A 19,027-nucleotide genomic window follows, 5' to 3' on the forward strand; every position below is an offset into this window, starting at 1 on the left:
TTTTCCAGATCTGTTTAGTGAAGAATTAAACCAAAAATGTAAAAGCAAATTAAGCCGCGGCACTGGTTTAATGTTAATGCAATATTATACTTTCATTAGTCAGAGAGTCTGGCTGGGTGGTAAGACTGAGCCATTCTATTGCTCCCCACAGGCAGTGTGATAAGGAGTCGGGGTGTTTAGTAGATCGGGGCTCAGATAACGGAGCGAGAATCATACAAATGGCTGATATGCAGCTGCCGGAAAACATTATATTATGAAAAAAACCCTAACTATTTGTAATCTGATACTAATAATAATAAACAAAAGAGATGATAAGATTCTATTGTTGAATGTGTTTGGAACCTTTAGGTAAGAAATTCCCACCCAAGAATTAACATACCGGGGAATTGTGATCGGGGAGAATGGAGTTTGCCCATTCTCAACCACAATAACATTTTTAGTCTTGAAGGTTTTTATTTTTATATTTTACACTATATTGATTGCACTCTTGTTGTGGTTATATGATGACACGCTGTAGTTCATCATTTTTTATGGACTTTAGTACATATATTTCTATTTCTATTTCTAAAAAAAACCCACTTAAAATATAGATTGATGATCATGATCAGAATAGTCTTGATTACGCATTTTGACCGCTTATTCTCATATTGAATAAAAGGATAATACAGCCATGTGTGCTAATTACGTGCATTCACAATGCTGCCCCCTAGAGGAGAGGTAGAGTAGTGAGCTGAGCACCTCCCAGTCCTATCCATTGGCTACTTATAAAACTAAAGGGGAGGTGCTTATCGTACATACAAATGATGTCTCTTAAAGCTACTGGGAGGCTTGGTGAGGGATTTTACTTCTTCTAAAAATATTGGGGAAAATAATAAAACCAAAAAAAAGAAATTCTGTTCTGCCAGCACTGACAAGCCTCATATGTGTTGCTACTTTCTGGCAGTTATTAGGTTAACCTTTCGATGTCAGGAAATAATGCAGATGGAGACAATTTGCTTCTGAAAATCCTGTGCAAAAAAAAAAAAAAAAGATAAAAGCCGGGGCATTTAGAGGTCATCTCATGTGAAAATAACGCTTATCACTCTGTAACCCTCCAACAGTTATGGAATCGTTGTATACATAATATGTTATAGATCTCAAGTTTCCCTATTTATTCTGATCAGTCCCCAAACCCCTGCACCCCTCCTCTCTGCCCTGAAGCCCCTCTTTTCTAGGAGCTGGGAATGTTTGCTGGGTATGAGGGTATCGCAGGGCTCTACAGCCCTAAAAGCCCCGATAATGTGTATAGAAACAGCAGGGAACGGCTTTATAAATAAAATAAAACACATTATTCATCTAAAATAGGGGCAAGATAAAAAAAAAAGTAATAACTCTTTTTTGACCATTTAGAAGGTTGAGGAATATGTATATTTAATATATATATATATAATGTTTATTATTGTAGATTTTAAGGATTAAAGTGGCCCCTTTTTAATTAAAATTTAAGTTTCAATTAACATTTAAACACAATACCCAGAAACCAGATACATCAATAGAAGAGCAAAAAGTTCTAGATATTTTACATGCATGAAATTAGATATTATGCGATCCCCTTAGTATCTTTACCATTCTTTTTGGTTTTAAATCAGACACCCTTAACAGCCGTGACATTTTTTTCCCCCTTTAAATAATAGGTTATTTAACAAAAAAAAAGTTAGTTTAATGTATCTGTTTTGTTGCTGACTGCTGGGATAATCGTGGCGTTCCGTGGCTTGGCAAAAGTACGGGGTCTCCTCCGAGGCCGCTTGCCAAAGCCTTTGAAGGGGTTGAGGTGGATTCTCTGCCAAAATGAGTCACCACTTCTTTTTTTTTTTTGTATTTAGTGTCCCTCTGCCAAAGCCTAAGACGCTTTCTATTTTCATTCTTATGGAGACTTCCCTTCCCACATTGTGGTTTTTCTTTCGCGGCCAGGCCACTTCTTTTGCCAGGGTAGGTGAGAGAGTGCGGCTTTAAGTCAAATGGCTAAAGCGGAGCCAAGACTCGGGGTTAGCCGTTCCTCCGCAAGCTGTTTCCGTTAATGAACATCTGAGCTCAGACCTGGACGACGCATACGGGGCTATTTTTCACTTTTACTGGACAAAAGTGACCCGAAATAATAATAGTAATAATAAAAAAAAATACATAAAGAGCGAACGTGTCAACAGGAAATTCAAGACAAGTCAAACGAACACAAAGTAACATTTTCTTTTTGGTGACCACTGAAAAAAAAAACTTTATTACCGGATAACTCGGAGTAGAAGCCAGATGTTTTTTTTAGTTATGTTCTCCAAGAAGTAAGAAAAGGAAATTAAAATAAAAAAAGCAACTCTATTGAAATGACTTATTTTTTTTTTTTTGATTCTATATGAAACTTGCTGATTCCAAAAATGCTGAACGCTCTTTGCTGGGTATGAGGGGATCGCAGGGTTCTACAGCCCTAAAAGCCCCAATAATGTGTATAGAAACAGCAGGAAATGGCTTTATAAATTAAATAATGTAAATAACCCCCCGTTCTTCTTTTTCTAAGTTCCTTACTCTGCTATGAATAGGTCACAAAGTCACAAAAAAGTCCTGATAAAGTCTCGCTCTCAGCCCCGCCTCTAACCACACCCCTAAACAAAAATGTCCTTCTTTGGTCGTTTGAAAGTTTGGGGAGTACACACATATGCCCTACAACATCTTGTTTCGGATTTTTTTACATAAGGATAGGTTTATTTAGTGAATATAAATGGTTCTAGTCAATAAATTAGTTTTTTTCTCTCTACCACTAACTGGTTAATTTTAAGAAATGCTACTTAAAGAGCGGTCTCCTCCGTATCGTCTGTTTCCTGCGCCGACTCTGCTTCTTTGTTCTTCTGCTGTATTCCTGTCCATCTGTATCCTGTCCGAAGGCTCAGCTGTTGTCATCGTCGGCACAATCTCTCTTTTGATGTTTGGATAAATATCAACACACTTGGGGTATCTGCAGGAAAGGAAGTGACATCATGTACTTTTAACCAAATTGGCTGGTTTGTTTTGGGGGGGGGGGTTACAGCTCCCATATCTTTAAGTCCGATCAAGTCAGGCATTGTGGTTGAGCCCTCAGTGGTTGACCCAACTCTACCCTTAACCATCGGGCTTAAAGCCAAGCCAGTGCAGCCCACGTGGTATGTCGTACACCGTGCTGCGTTTTCTTCTTAGTTAGAATATGATGTCATATCCCAGTTGGTGGCAGTGGAGGATGGTCGTGGGGTCGGCCGGGGCAGTCCCGATGCAGCACCCAATCTCAATACACCAGTGCCCCCCAAATCGTAAATGTCTCTGACCCAGTGACGTATTCTGGCCTAGGGCAACCAGGCTCCCTGACGATCCACGGGCCAGTTAGAGTAGAGATTGCCCCCCGATTACTGGCCCATAAACCCACTCAATGTCGGGAAATGACATAATCTGGAGCGGCTGGCGGCCTCTGCTCTGACGTGTAAGATACTTTTAGTCCTTGGTACCTTCGCTGCCTCTCTACAGACCCGGGCAACCGGCCGGCAACCAGTTGGCGCACAAAGCTTGGCGTTGGTAATTAATACGTTACTCGGCTAAAGAAATTTTTATGGACTGGAGTATGGATTTAATAAACAGAATAATTACACCATTCTGTTCCTTTAAATCACGGAGGTTTGATGTATAAAGGACAAGCATTAAGGTTTCTCAAGATTATGAAGGTTTTAATTAACATTTTCTGGAAACCCGGCCAAATAAAAGCTCCCCGTTTTGCTAGCGGTACCTTTTTAGCTTTCTGTTATAGTCCTTTTTTATTTTTTTTACTAGGTTGTCATAGCCCAAACTGCTATAATCTAATGATTTAAATGCTACGGAGCTCTGGAATCCACGGTTCATCCCAGCGGAACTAAAAAGGGGGTTCGCGCTTCCTTATTTGTTTCCAAACAGCCGTCGTGTTTGTTTTTTTTGGAGGGGGGTGATTTATTCGGCGTCGGTAATTGGGAGTGCGGTAAAGCACTGGAGTCGGAACAATCTCCAAATCCTTTTTTGTGTCTTAAAAGCCGCTCATCAAAAAGAGACAAACCCTAAAAAAAAATGTGACTGCTCACTTTTAAAGCGTCCTAACACATGGTTTGGGGCATAGAGCTGACCCCGCAACATCTGAGTCTCAAAGAAACTGTGGGAAATGCCAGATTTATGGCCGTATGGGTGGCTGGTGGAAGCTTTTCATATTTTTCTCTTCTTTCGCAGTCCTCTGTCGGGGACGACGGAGACTTTTGGGGATAGGTGTTAGCCAGATCCCAACAAAGCAGAAGGAATCGGTGTCCCGTCTATCCCTTGGGATCCACTCCAGTAAACAGCCTCCGGGTCTCTCTCTCTCGGTACTTCAAACGAGTGAAAGGAGACAGCATGTTGTCACAAATATCATTTGTTTGAGGTCACCTGCTGCTCCGGTTTCTCACGCCAGTCGATGAATCCTTCTGTGTTAATTACAATTCACAGCGAGCAGAAAGCGCGGACTCCTTTTTTTTTTTCTTTTTTCTTTTCTTCTTTCAAACAGGATTCCCACAGCCGGGATCCCAATAAAGCGTCATCGGGAACCATTCAATTATTTAACAAGAGGAAAAAGAACCGGCCGTCAACAAGTTTTAACCGTAATAAAAATCCGTTAACCTACCAAAAAGTGGCAGAAACGACGCAGAATGTGCCGGCCCCACTCGGCCCCCGTCTAGTCGCCCGTTTCCCCTGCTGTAAAGACTCAAACCTTAATCCGTCGTTGGTCTCGTCTTAGATTCAGGAGCCGTATGTCTATCCCGTGCGTTCTTCCTCCCGTGCGGTTCCTTTATAAGTCGCCCGCGCTGTAACTATGTTTCAATTGTTATTATCTTGCGTGTTATAGCCTCATACGTGTTATCGAGTCCAACCGCCTAAACATGTCTACGGGTCCCAAAGTACCTTCTGCCGTGAGTTGTTCAGTAACCGTAACGATCTCGCCGCCGGATAAATGTATCGTTGCGTCCGGAAACAAGATAGTAGCCAAATAAATTGCGGTTTTTTTTAAGGACCCGGAACCGTCGCTGTTCCGCCGCCTCGACAATGACTTGTGAAGTCTCGTGACACTTTATATTATTATTTCCAAACCGGCATGTGTTTCCGATTGAGTCGGCAGACTTTCTTTATTACGCGGTCGCTCCCATGAGATGAACTTGGCTCGGAGGGGGAATTGCGTTCTTAAGACGGCGGATGGAAAGATGGACGATGACACACGGGATCCGGACCTTGAAAATGATGAATGCTTCGTTAACGTGCGCACTCAATGCTTCACCACGGAGCCGTTCATAATTACGTATAAAACTAGGGCGTAAGGTGCCCTTTAAATGAGGTTTTAGTTAATTACCAATGATTTTTATTCATTTTTTAAATTTAAGTGTTATTTTTTCATTATTTATTAAGTGATTTTTGTTTATGAGCTTTGGCATAAAAATAACTATTTTAAGGGACACTCCAGGACTCAGCAACAATGAATCCATATTACAGATCCTTCTGTACTTCCTAAGGACTTCCTGGTTCGGTAACAGAGACAGGAAGTTTAGAATGTTGGGGAATGTTACTTCCTCCGGCCGTCATGGTTTATTTGATACTAATGTCTTAAAGTGTTGGATTATGTTCCGTCATTACCTTTTCCTAAAAAAAAATGGCGGTCATAGTTGTGGGTTGGCTGGGGTGGGGCTACAAAAGGGGCGGTCCTTCAAAAGGGGGTGGAGTCACTCCAGGAAGCCCGCACTTCACTCTTTGGACGTTGGCGTCGCGGGAGACACCGGCACACATGCCTGCTCCTTACTCACCCCGACACAAAACTTATGCCAGCACCGGCAACCCTATCCATAACGCTCCTTTAGCACAGGTGGGATGTCTCTGAACGGATATATATATATATATAAAGCTTGAACGTAAAACTAATCGTGACACTGGTTTTGATATATCTCAGGATCTGAGCATTTATCGAGGTGCCTCCAATCGATCGATGTCTGTAACGCTCCTTGTTATTGCTTCACGCCGCGCAGCCGTTCATCTCCGAGACCTTTAATTAATGGAAAAGAAAAGGCAGAAATTCTTGACAGTTTTCATTAAAGTCACGGCCAAAACGTCGGTTATAATTAGTGTTTTTACTCTGGGTATATAGTTTAATTCAGTTAATAACGAAACGTCTCATTAGTCTTGATACATCTTAATAGAAACATAGAACCTGCCAGCAGATCGGCCCCCGTCTAGTCGCCCGTTTCTCCTGCTGTAAAGACTCAAACCTTAGTCAGTCGTTGGTCTCGTCTTAGATTCAGGAGCCGTATGTCTATCCCATGCATGTTTAGTCCCCTCGCTGTAGTCTACCACTTCTGCTGGGAGGCTGTTCTACTTTTCTACCACTCGCTCAGTACTTTACATACGGAGCCAAACATTGGGAGCCGAGGATTATGGTCCAAAAGGATAAACCTGCAAAAAAAGTTGGGTTTTTTTCCATTTTTGGGATTATGCATAATTTATTGATGAATCTAATTCATCTGTTCATATAAACCGGAATCATACATGTCCGGTCAGGACCCGGCGGATACTGGAGTCGTTTCAGGAGCTGGCTGAGCATGATGGGAGTTTACGTCCCGGGGGAGCTGGTCATAAATTTACTGAATCTATGCTTTCCCAGTTTATATTTTTATTTATCGGTCTTCGGAACGCGAACCCCGGTTTACAAAAGTCCGAGCTTCGGCGTAACGATGAGCGATGGTTTACGGGCCGCGTCTCTGCGCGCCCCGCCGCGGTAAATCACCCCGTAACCATAACGATACTGTCTGAAAAGTCTCAGCGGCGTGAAATCCCGGCCTTTAGTTCTTTTGTGGTGATTATTATTGCCGGTAAAATGCTTCATATTCCCATAAATCCTCAGGAAGTGCTGAAGAGAAAAAAAGATGGGGGCGATTTCTGCGAACCGATGACTCTGCAGAACGAGGGCCGACACTCGGCAGCGGAATTATTCCACTCCTCGTCTAACACCACGTCCTTCTCCGGATGGGTCACGTCTCCCACCGGGGTCCCTCGCTCACGTCTTCTCCTGCAACACGCGCAGAAATATTCTCCGATTCTCTGTAATACGGCTTCTTCTGACCGGTCGGTCGCTTGAGACCGGAGACCGGCCCGAGGAATTAGCAAAGACCTCCGTTGATTTTACTTCTCCCTCGTCGATCAGGGGAGATCAGAGGGTCTCCCCAACTGGCCCCTGATCCCCACTGTGGCGGCCACCAGGGACAGTCCCTACTGGGTCTAGATAGTTGGCAGCTATATATGTAAATCACTAAGAGGCCGATCAAATGATCCAGCTTCCGACCGGCTGAGCCGCACCGGTTAAAGGGGTCCTGCCTTGCTCAGGGTACATTTAGAACCAACTGTGTGTACAGTTAAGATTGCATCTGAAGAAGAGGCCTCTGAGGTCTTAAAAGCTTCTAGGATTTTTAAGTTTTTGTGAATATCTGCCCACTAAATATCACAAACTTTACAAAACTCCAACATCAATTCCTGGCTACCATTAAAGAGTTAATATCAGCATATGGCCCGTGCCTCCTTATCTCATTTTAAAAAAAAATTAAAAATGTAAAGGCATTTTTTTAATTGGTTTTTCTAAAATGAAGCTGAACTTGTGATAATTGTTTTATTTATTTTTTTTAAATGCTAAATTTTCTTAGCAAAGGAGTTTGATTTGCTCATCGAAATATTCCCCGGCCTCGTCACAATATACCTCTCTCTATATATTTTAGATCGTGAAAGTGTTAACGTGTTAACGTTAAGTGTTAGCGGGCCCCGGAAATGATACAAATACTGGAACGTTTGCTCTGAATTAACCGTTTTAAACATTCGAGAGCGTCTTTAACTGGGAAGCGGTTCACGGCTATCACACTTTCTTTCAATTAATGTGAAATAACGGCGCGCCGCGCATGTCCGGAGAGCCAAACGCTCGTATCTGGAAATTGTCCGATGAATTTAAATGGCGGTTTAACGCGCCGAATATCTTTGCATAAATCACCATTGTGATGTTTTTTCCTGTAAGAGGATATCGAGTTATAGTAATAACGTCCAGCTTATGATTTGTAATTTCGGTAATACTCCCGGCAGCGGAGGTTTTAATTCACCTCTTTAGAACGTACGTAACTCATAGCTGCCAGGTGTCCCGATTTACCAAAGACAAGTCCCTCTTTGGGACCCAAATCCCTTTCTATGTGGAAGGAAGAGTTGAAATGTCCAGAATCCAATCTTTCATATTTTTAAGTTCCTAGCAACTGTATCCATTCGACCTCGATTCTGTTACCCTGTCTCACATAAGACTGCATACCTTCCAAGTGTCCCTGTTTAGCCTGGCCAGTCCCTCTGAGTTCCTCCTTCCTCCCCTGATGCCCATCTTTTTCTAGGAGCTCAGAGTGTTTGCAGGGCAGGAGGATATTACAGGGTTCTACAGCCCTAAAAGCCCTAATAATGTGTATAGAAATGAAATTATTATTATTATTATTATTATCCTTTATTTATATAGCGCCAACAGTTTACGCAGCGCTTAATACAATACATAAATTAAAGGGAAATGACAAGACAAGAATTGACAGACTAAGACAAACCGATACATTTGGTGGAGAGAGCCCTGCTCGCAAGCTTACAATCTAGAGATTCCGTGGATAAAATTCTTTATTCTGCCCCAAAATGTATAGAATTTCCAGTTCTAGATGCGTGACGTTGTGCTGAGTATTTTATAAACAGTGATGTGACGTTTGGTCTTTTCTTGTCCCAAAGCAAATCAATCAATCTTCCCAGAGATGTATTATTTTACGCGATTTAAGTAAATGGCACTTCACCTTTAATTTTTAAGAATCTAGAAGATTGAAACAAAAAGCTTCTGAGCGGCTGAGGAACACGGAGTGAAACGAGTCGGGGGCTCTTTGCGTTTGCTTCTCATTTCATTAAACAGTCTTTTTATTCGATGGTATAACCTGCGCGACCTCCGACGTGCCGTAACCCTTTCAGTGCCAGAATAAACGGACGTTATAGCGTAGGGCACACAAAAAAACTGTCTGCTCGCTCCCTTGGCGTTTTTATTTTCCTTTTATAACCTGTGATAAAATAAATGAATAAATACATTTGTAATTAATACCAATTTACAAAAGTTTGGGGAATTTCCAGGAGAATTAACAGAATTATTTTCTGCCTGTCCCTTTAAAGGGTTAAACCTCCGTAAAACAAGGAAGTCTATCTTTTTTTTTTTGCTTGGTTGAATCACTAAATCTTCAAGAGGCTTAAACATTCTAAAAGTAATTGATATATCAGCCGGATCTCAGGTGTTGCGAGGAGACAGGCATTCGCAGCCACCATGCACTTTTGAACTCCTTTTTTTTTTTTTTTTTTCTTCCTTCTTGATGGACTTTCAAGATTTCCAATTTTTTTTTTTAGACAATTTTATTCTTTTCTTACGGTTTCCATGTTTTCGTCGGCGCAGGCGATGATACCGTTTGGTTATTACATTCAGAATAGAAACATTTTATTATGTTTATAAACATAAGATGAGAAACATTGTAACATTCTAGAATGTCGCATTCTATCTAAAGCACAGAATTCCATTTTTTTTTTTTTCGAGCGCCCCGGCTTGACCCACCTGTGCCGAAGAATCCAGCGGGGGCTCTTCTTGCTTCCTTCCCTTTCCGGCTTTACCCCGGTCTCAGACAGTCGTCGTTATCTTGGTCGGAAAGGTCATGCCCAAATTGAATAAAAGGAATGCAGTGTGTTCCTGGGCGATGCACAAAAGGCAGTATTGACTTTCTTAATCCAGTTTGCGGAGGGGCGAGAGAATTAAATTAGATACCTAAGCAAAAGAAATCATGAGCCCTTCGACTAAAGATAAGAAGACGGCTTGTATTTTTCCTTTGCCGTGAGCTCAGGACTCCGGATTTTGCAGGTGTGTCACACGATCCGCGGCCTCCATTGATCAAAACCCTTGCCAATGCATATTTAATTAGCAAAGGGGCCGTGGATACATTATTGCTGCATTCAGTCCCATATTGAATGTACTGGCGGATTCTGCCAACCCGGCCGCCATCTCCCCCCTTCAGCCAACCCAAACCCCCTCCCCCCCCCCCCCCCCGGCTCGTTGTTTGGGGAGATTCTGCATTTTGTCTGAGAATCTAAAAGTTTCTTTTTTTTTTAGGTCACTGATGCATGGCGTTTTACTGAGTGGCATACAAACAAGTGAAAACCGTGTTTATTTAGTCTGGAAAAAGCATTGGAACAAATTAGATTTCACTCTTTTTTGAGGGGGATTTTTTTCTCTCGTTGGAAAGAAAGAAAAGGAAAAAAAAAATAGAAAATTCTGTATTTTTAAAGAAAAAAACATGTATATGGTCCAATTTTAAATTTAGCCGGATTGCTGGTGGCTGTTTAAATTTTAATATTGAATTTTTAATATAAAACTCAAATCTTCCTGCTGGGGTGTTTATATAATATTTATTGCACCAGTTAATAACAATAATAATAATAACAAGTTATTGGCATTTTTATAATTGGTACCTGAAGATCATTTTCTCTTAGTAAATCGGTAATAACAGAATAGTCTTCCGTCAACTTTTTTGAGTTAAAACTGTGCTGGGACAGGGAGACAAAATCAGGGGCTGCCCACGTAAACTCGGGATAGGTGGCACGTGTGCTATAGGTCTCATCATGATACAAAGATGATTTTCTAAATATACTGGCGCTGCTATTTGTAGGAAAGATTTTTTAGAACAGGGAAATTAATATTAAGTAAAAATTCTAATGAAGTCCGTTCCACCATAGACTTTCATTGGGCAGAGAGTCCTGGTGGTGATTAAGACTGAGGCATTCTATTGTTTCCCACAGGCAGTATGATAAGGAGTCGGGGGGTGTTGTCTAGTAGATCGGGGCTCAGATAACAGAGCGAGATAATTGTTTTATATTAAAATGTTGGAATAACTGTGAGCACCAAGAAGATTAAGGCGATAAAGGAGCTTTCGGGGATTCTTACGCTCATACTGGTGGTTTAGCAGAATTTAATGGTTTGGATGAAACACAAAGTATTCTGTGCTAAGTGATTATATTGATTTAATGGAAATGCTTCCAATATCGGTATGCTGTTTACATTAATTATGTATGGGCGGATATTAATTTATTCGCCTGATTACCCCGTGTGATTGGCTGCCTGCGTTGCTTTACACACATAGACCTCCAGAGGATACAAAAATAAAAGTGCGCTCCGTATATATATATTTATTTCTGTGTATAGAACGCATTATGTCACCGAAGCAACCTTTTCATTTACCGCATGGAATCATTAATTTATTTAAAGGCTGTCGGGGAGAAAAGCAGGAGATTTCACACCGAGAACCTCTTATTTCCCCCCCCCCCCCCCCCCCCCCCCTTGATCCTGTTCTCATGAACACAAAGTACGGGAGGGAAGTTTGTTTCAAAAGAGGGAAAATGTTAGAATAAAGAGACCAGAATAAAAAACTAGAGGGTCAGAGGATTAGATGGAATGGAAGGAAGCTTTACTGAGAGGAGTGGTAGGTAAGCGGAACAGCCTCCCAGCAGAAGTGGTAGTGAGGGAATTTAAACACGCATGACCTTAGTAGGTCATTTTATTTAACCCTTTGTGCTTGCCTTCTCTATTCGTCGTAACAATCACTGGACGGTCCTTTAATACATGACTTTTTTTTATATATTTTCAGATTCAAGTCAGTCAGACAGTCCTAGTCAGCCGAGTGAGGCCGATATAAAGGACGAGCCGGCAAACGGTAAGTCAACTCAGTCTAACTTTGCTTCTATAAATGGAATGTTTGAAATATTAATACAAAAGTCTAAGAAAATTAGCGATAAAAAAAAAAAAAAAGAACAGGATTTCTTCTTTAAATCAGAAATTCCAGAAAACACTTAGTTACATTAAAACACATTTTATGATTTTTCTCTCTTTGTTTTTCATATATATTTATATATATATATAATATTTTTTTATTATTATTATTATTTATTTTTTTTATTCTTTACACACAGAGCCAAATTTCTCAGAATTAAACTGAAGCCGATTTGGTAAATTATTCTATAAAAATGTGGATAATTTGTAACTCTCAAAAAAAAAAAAAAATATCTGATCTGAGGAGAAGTCCTTTGATTTAATTTTCGATGTGAGCTCTTCTTGTTAGTCGAATTTGCCTGTCAAGTAATCAGATTTTCCCAGAACTGCCTGCAAAACGTTCTTTGTTTTTTTTTGCAGATCTTAAATATTATCAGTCGGTACTAATTTTAATCCTTTTAAGTCATTTGTCCTAAACCGCGGTGTGATTTATCGCCTGTCACATGTGTTGCTGTCATTATTTCTCGACGCGTGGATTAAGATTTGGGCTTTTGGGCAGAAATTTGCATGATATAGGTTTATCGATGGGGGCAATAATTTCTATACATGTCGGAAAACAGGGAGGGACCCCAATAAAAGTGTCCGAATCGTTTTTGGTCCATTTGTATGTTTTTTCATGCTCTGAAGGGTGTTGAGGACTCATGGACCCCCTCCACAAAAAATGAAGTGTTAGAGCCATACTTGGGAATTCTCCAAGTTTTGCCCCGAGACTCCGGGTTCGGTGTCGCTACTCCGGGTCGCCACGGAGATACTCTAGGTCGCGGGAGCTACTTTGTGGAGCACCCCATTCCCCGCCCACTTCCCCTCTTACCATAACGATTTCCTGTGTGTGTGGGACCACCCACCGAGGTTAACGGGACCGCCCACCGATGTCAGGGGGACCGCCCACCAAGGCCAGCAAACAATATGAAGAGTCGCCGCTTGGTTCCGGTTGCCGCCATGTTCCAAAACCAACACGAATGTTTCTTTTTACGAGGAAAAAAAAAAAACGTCCGACTCCTGCTGGGTCTGGGAGCACACTGGACATTCATTCTTTGCGAACATGCGCAGCTCGGCGCACCGAACCCGGCGCACAGAACCCGGCTGGCCCTTTCTAACGCAGACCCTGAGCTCCCTAATCGAGGAGACTGTAAGGTTTTTCGTCGCATTCCATACCAGGTTATTTATAGCAGGGAATGTCCAGAATTCATAAGCCTTTGGATATCATGAGAGCTTTCCAAGTAAATAGCGAGCCGGGTGTCGCAGAGAACATGCGCGGCATTAACGGCCAGAGCCCTGAATGAACAGACTTACCCATACAATAGAGAGAGTGCCAGAGACGGAGTCCGCTCTGCGGCCGTGGGGTCGTACAAGTGAAAGACGCCTATTGAGGTGGCATCTTGTGGCACGGCAGGATTCCTGCGGTGGGCTTCGTTAGGTTGATGATGTGGCTCATATAGGGACAGTTTAATGTCACTGGCAGCTGCAGCTCTGATGCTGCAGTTGCCAACCTCCACTATGGTCCATGGTCTATGGTGATTATTGCTGCCACTGCTCTGTTGCCTGAAACAGCCAATCAGTGGCAGAAAAACACTCTCATGGAGAGTTCGCGGAGCCGGTGCTGGCGCCAACACGGCATATAGCTTGGGGGGGGGGGGCAGAAGAAGGGGTAAATGCAACGGGGAGGATTCTGCACAATCTGCCCGGTGCATTTGCAAGGAAGATGCCACGAACATTTAAAGGGACCACGCAGCTATGCTTTGTATTAAAGAGCCCCTTTCAGAGTTGAAGGACGCCCCTGTGTCTGACCTCCCCATGCGCGGCATCAGGGAGATCGCAGACGTTTGATTTGAGTTTTTTTGTTATCATTTTTATCATCGCCAGACTCTGACCTCAGACCTTTTTTACTAGTGCAAGACAGTGATACAATGTAACTCGCAGATCACAACCGCGTTTCATGTTTATTATTAGTTTCTTTTAACCCATAGTTTGCAGTTTGTGTAATTGCTAGAAATCTCGCCCCCGCTGCACATCGTCCCAGCGGAGTATTATAACTTATCGGTGAGCAGTGCCGGGGATCCGACCCGGAAACGCCCGCCGCACGTTTCAAACATTTACAGCGCTGAGGCCACACCCAGGAAAAATAGGCCCACAGCGCCCACTATAGGCCACAGATGGTAAATGCAGCTTAGCATTTTCTGTTCAGATGGTCTGCTGAGCTAAAAACGCTGCTATTAACTTAAAAACATAAAATCTGCTGGCAGATCGGCCCCATTCGGCCCGTCTAGTCCTGCTGTAAAGACTCAAACCTTAATCAGTCGTTGGTCTCGTCTTAGATTCAGGAGCCGTATGCCTACCCCATGCATGTTTAATACCCTCACTGTATTACCCTCTACCACCCCCAGCGCTGTATACAGTAATATAACCCCCCAGCGCTGTATACAGTAATATAACCCCCCAGCGCTGTATACAGTAATATAACCCCCAGCGCTGTATACATTAATACCTCCTAGCGCTGTATACAGTAATATAACCCCCCAGCGTTGTATACATTAATACCTCCTAGCTCTGTATACAGTAATAACCCCCAGCGCTGTATACAGTAGTATAACCCCCAGCGCTGTATACAGTAGTATACCCCCCCAACGCTGTATACAGTAATAACCCCCAGCACTGTATGCAGTAATGTCTGTCGATGTTGACAAAAACCATTTTTTTCTCATTTTTTCCCAATAAACTCCCTTTATTTGCAGATCTGGAGCCGCCGTTGCTGTCAGTCATGTGATATTTTGGGTGACTTTCCCGGCTCAAACACCACACTGAGCTGATGCTTTATGGCGATGCTAATGAAGTCCGTTCCTCCATAGACTTTCCTTAGTCAGGGTGTCTGTCTGGGTGATTAAGACTGAGCCATTCTATTGCTCCCCACAGGCAGTATGATAAGGAGTCGGGGTGTTTAGTAGATCGGGGCTCAGATAACAGAGCGAGAATTATACAAACGGCTGATATGCCGCTGCCTGAAAACTTTATAATAATACGGAAAGCAGCGCGGTATTTTTGAAAGCGTATTTTTAATCTGATATCAGGGATAAGGAGGTTTGGTGGGAGATCCGCGTTAAAGAACCCCGCACCCCAAACATAAAGCTCTTTTGTTCTTTTTACCATTACCTCGCCGCTCACTAAACGGGTTTTACTGCTTTTCATTTAAAAGACTGAACTTGCGAGTGCGTCTCTGAAATTCCTTTCAGCTTTTTATGATTGCCATAAACTCTCATTCTTAAGAACAACGTTCTAAACAGGGACAGCGCACTTTTAATTTAGAGACCCATCGTCCGTGAATGCGCTGCTTCGGGGATATTTGGTTTAGGACAAAAAAAAAAACATACGTTTTTAGCAAAAATTCACAGATTTGGAAACTTTAACGGATTTGTCCATACAGGTGGATGGCGAGGAGGAATAAAAAGAAGAAAAAGTGCTTAGCCAGCTGAGCCTCTTAAAGGGACGCTCCAGCCGTCATATAATAGCTGAGGGGTCCCTTTAAATTTTATGCGGTCCTCATTGTAGATGTTTGGGGGGGGATTCTGTAGAATTGGGTCAGCTAATACGTTAAATACTTACTGCCAAGGAGCTCCGCGTCTGGCTTGGGGAGAACTGAAGGAGCTTCAAGCAGCCAATTAGTGGTGTCAATCGTCAGGTGACATTGTAGGCATTCCGCTGCAGCTCTGAAGATGCAGCTTCTCTTTAAAGTAAGCATTTATAATATAAATATAATTATATATATATATATATATAAATATAATTCTAATATATATATATAAATAACATTCTAAATAATGCATATTAAGTTACTCGCAAAGTACTTTAATGTGCATTCTTCTTTGGCGAGGACATTAAACTGTCCCTTTAAATCAGAACATTTTTTATACGTGTCAGGATCTGCTGAGAAATAACCTGCGGACGAGTCGCTGCTTTTTCGGAACGGATTCCTCCAAATCCACAGCAGAGAAAGACTTGAAACCGTAGAATGTTATATCCGAGCAGGAGAACTCGCATGATTTCAACAATTATTTGTTTGCGGTCGGCAGTTCGCTCCGATAACCGCTACCTTTGTACAGAGCTTTTCTACGTAGAAACCTCAGTGTTTAAAGGGGGGTACGACGAAAAAAAATATTTGCGTCCTTAAGCATAACCCCCAGCGCTGTTTTTGTAATAACCCCCAGCGCTGTATACATTAATATAACCCCCTGGCGCTGTATACAGTAATATAACCCCCCCAGCGCTGTATACAGTAATATAACCCCCAGCGCTGTATACAGTAATATAACCCCCAGCACTGTATACAGTAATATACCCCCCAGCGCTGTATACAGTAATATAACCCCCAGTGCTGTATACAGTAATATAACCCCCAGCGCTGTATACAGTAATATAACCCCCAGCGCTGTATACAGTAATATAACCCCCCCAGCGCTGTATACAGTAATATAACCCCCCCAGCGCTGCATACAGTAATAACCCCCAGCGCTGTATACAGTAATATACCCCCCAGCGCTGTATACAGTAATATAACCCCCAGCGCTGTATACAGTAATATAACCCCCAGTGCTGTATACAGTAATATAACCCCCAGCCCGGTATACAGTAATATAACCCCCTGGCGCTGTATACAGTAATATAACCCCCCCAGCGCTGTATACAGTAATATAACCCCCAGCGCTGTATACAGTAATATAACCCCCAGCACTGTATACAGTAATATACCCCCCAGCGCTGTATACAGTAATATAACCCCCAGCGCTGTATACAGTAATATAACCCCCAGCGCTGTATACAGTAATATAACCCCCAGCGCTGTATACAGTAATATAACCCCCAGCGCTGTATACATTAATATAACCCCCTGGCGCTGTATACAGTAATATAACCCCCCCAGCGCTGTATACAGTAATATAACCCCCAGCGCTGTATACAGTAATATAACCCCCAGCACTGTATACAGTAATATACCCCCCAGCGCTGTATACAGTAATATAACCCCCAGTGCTGTATACAGTAATATAACCCCCAGCGCTGTATACAGTAATATAACCCCCAGCGCTGTATACAGTAATATAACCCCCCCAGCGCTGTATACAGTAATATAACCCCCCCAGCGCTGCATACAGTAATAACCCCCAGCGCTGTATACAGTAATATACCCCCCAGCGCTGTATACAGTAATATAACCCCCAGCGCTGTATACAGTAATATAACCCCCAGTGCTGTATACAGTAATATAACCCCCAGCACTGTATACAGTAATATAACCCCCCTAGCGCTGTATACAGTAATATAACCCCCAGCGCTGTATACAGTAATATAACCCCCAGCTCTGTATACAGTAATATAACCCCCAGCACTGTATACAGTAATATAACCCCCAGCACTGTATACAGTAATATAACCCCCAGCTCTGTATACAGTAATATAACCCCCAGCACTGTATACAGTAATATAACCCCCCCTAGCGCTGTATACAGTAATGTCGGTTGGTATTGACAAAAACCTGGTTTTGGGTGACTTCCCCGGCACAAACACCACACTGAGCTGATGCTTTATGGCGATGCTAATGAAGTCCGTTCCTCCATAGACTTTCATTAGTCAGAGAGTCCAGCTGGGTGATTGAGACTGATCCATTCTATTGTTCCCCACAGGCAGTATGATAAGGAGTCGGGGTGTTTAGTAGATTGAGGGTCACATAACAGAGCGAGAATTATATTATGGGGCAAAAACTAGAACTACAAAGGGAATCTCAATAGGTAGAACTCCATGGTTTCTTTTAGCTCAGAGCAAAGTGTTGTGCATCCCAGAAACACACAGATTTCCTGAACAATATTTGATGGGTTAAATTTTTTTAAACTTAAAAATATATATATATTACCTCTGGGAGATTCTGCAGCTCCACAGCTGCAGCTCCCTGTCCGCCGCAGTCTGTCATTACACGCCACTGAGTGGCTGCTTGAATCTCCTGCACAGCAAATAGCTTGGGGGGGGGGGGGTTTATATGGGGTGATTCTGCAGACCCCCCCCTCTATGCATTTACAAGAAGGACTTCAGAAAAATTTAAAGGGACCCCTGGCCTCTCGGCTGTTGTATGCATTAAAGTGAATATTCTGTCCCTTTAAATGGAGGAATCTTATTGGTTGCTAATATCGCTTTAATTCATATCTAAACTCTGTAAAACCTCTGAAACTGATGGGGGGGGGGGAGAAAAGCTTTTTATGGTTTTAAGACCATTTTTTTTTTTTTGCCCGTTGCATTAAAAAACAGTTCTTCATGCATTGCAAATTTCACGAGAGGAAATAGCACATCCTATAAATGGATTCAGGGCGTAATTGGATAGTATATTCGAGATGGAGCTCATATATAATTATGAGAATTTATACGCTATGTTAATATTAAGGTCAAGTATGTTGTTAGAAGTAAAATATTGGAACGTGGTTGGCAATAACCTTTAATATCTGTAAATCACGCGCAGAAATCTCTTCTATGCGTAGCTCGCCATCATTTTTTTTTCTTTCTCTAAAGATATTAGAGATCGGTCTGGATAGAAGAAAGTACCGATTGAGTTTATTCAGCTCATTCGGCCCCTGTGCTGGTTTCAGAATTCAGTGGAAAGTTGATAAATTGTTGCTTTTTAGTTTGTTGGGGTTTTTTTTTTACTTGATTTTGAAATTAGCTGCTTTGATAAGTGATTTTATGGGGAGAAAATCACGATAGCCTAGAACATGCTCATAAAAAAGTGGCATTATAGCGCAAGCTTAAATGTAATCGAAATGAAAGATATAATATCTTTCTACGGCTAACACGGTACCAACTCTCATATAATATCTTCTGGAATAGAATGTTACGTTACTGAGAGGGTGGTAGATAAGTGGGACAGCCCCCCAGCAGAAGTGGTAGAGGGTAATACGGTGAGGGGATTAAACATGCATGGGATAGGTCTGAGTCCTTACAGCAGGGAATGCGGGCGACTAGACGGGAGCCGAATGGGGCCGATCTGCCGGCAGGTTCTATGTTTCTAGAAAACGTATATTTCTTGAAGAATGGTGTGGCCAAAAAATTACTTTTTTTATT

General features: G+C 42.2%; 1 protein-coding gene across 1 annotated transcript in view; it reads left to right on the forward strand.

Annotated features, from left to right (window-relative positions):
- Positions 1 to 19,027, forward strand: part of LOC149282158 (nuclear factor 1 A-type-like) — a 138,160-nt gene that overhangs the window by 64,916 nt on the left and 54,217 nt on the right. Inside the window, exon 3 of the mRNA XM_089498611.1 lies at positions 11,751 to 11,816. Within this exon, the coding sequence (XP_089354737.1) occupies positions 11,751 to 11,816 (66 nt within the window). The remainder of the gene's footprint in view (positions 1 to 11,750; positions 11,817 to 19,027) is intronic.

Source organism: Sceloporus occidentalis, unplaced genomic scaffold (genome assembly GCF_023333645.1).
Source record: "Sceloporus occidentalis isolate IW3139 unplaced genomic scaffold, rSceOcc1.0.p SCAF_122, whole genome shotgun sequence".
Taxonomy (NCBI): Eukaryota; Metazoa; Chordata; class Lepidosauria; order Squamata; family Phrynosomatidae; genus Sceloporus; species Sceloporus occidentalis.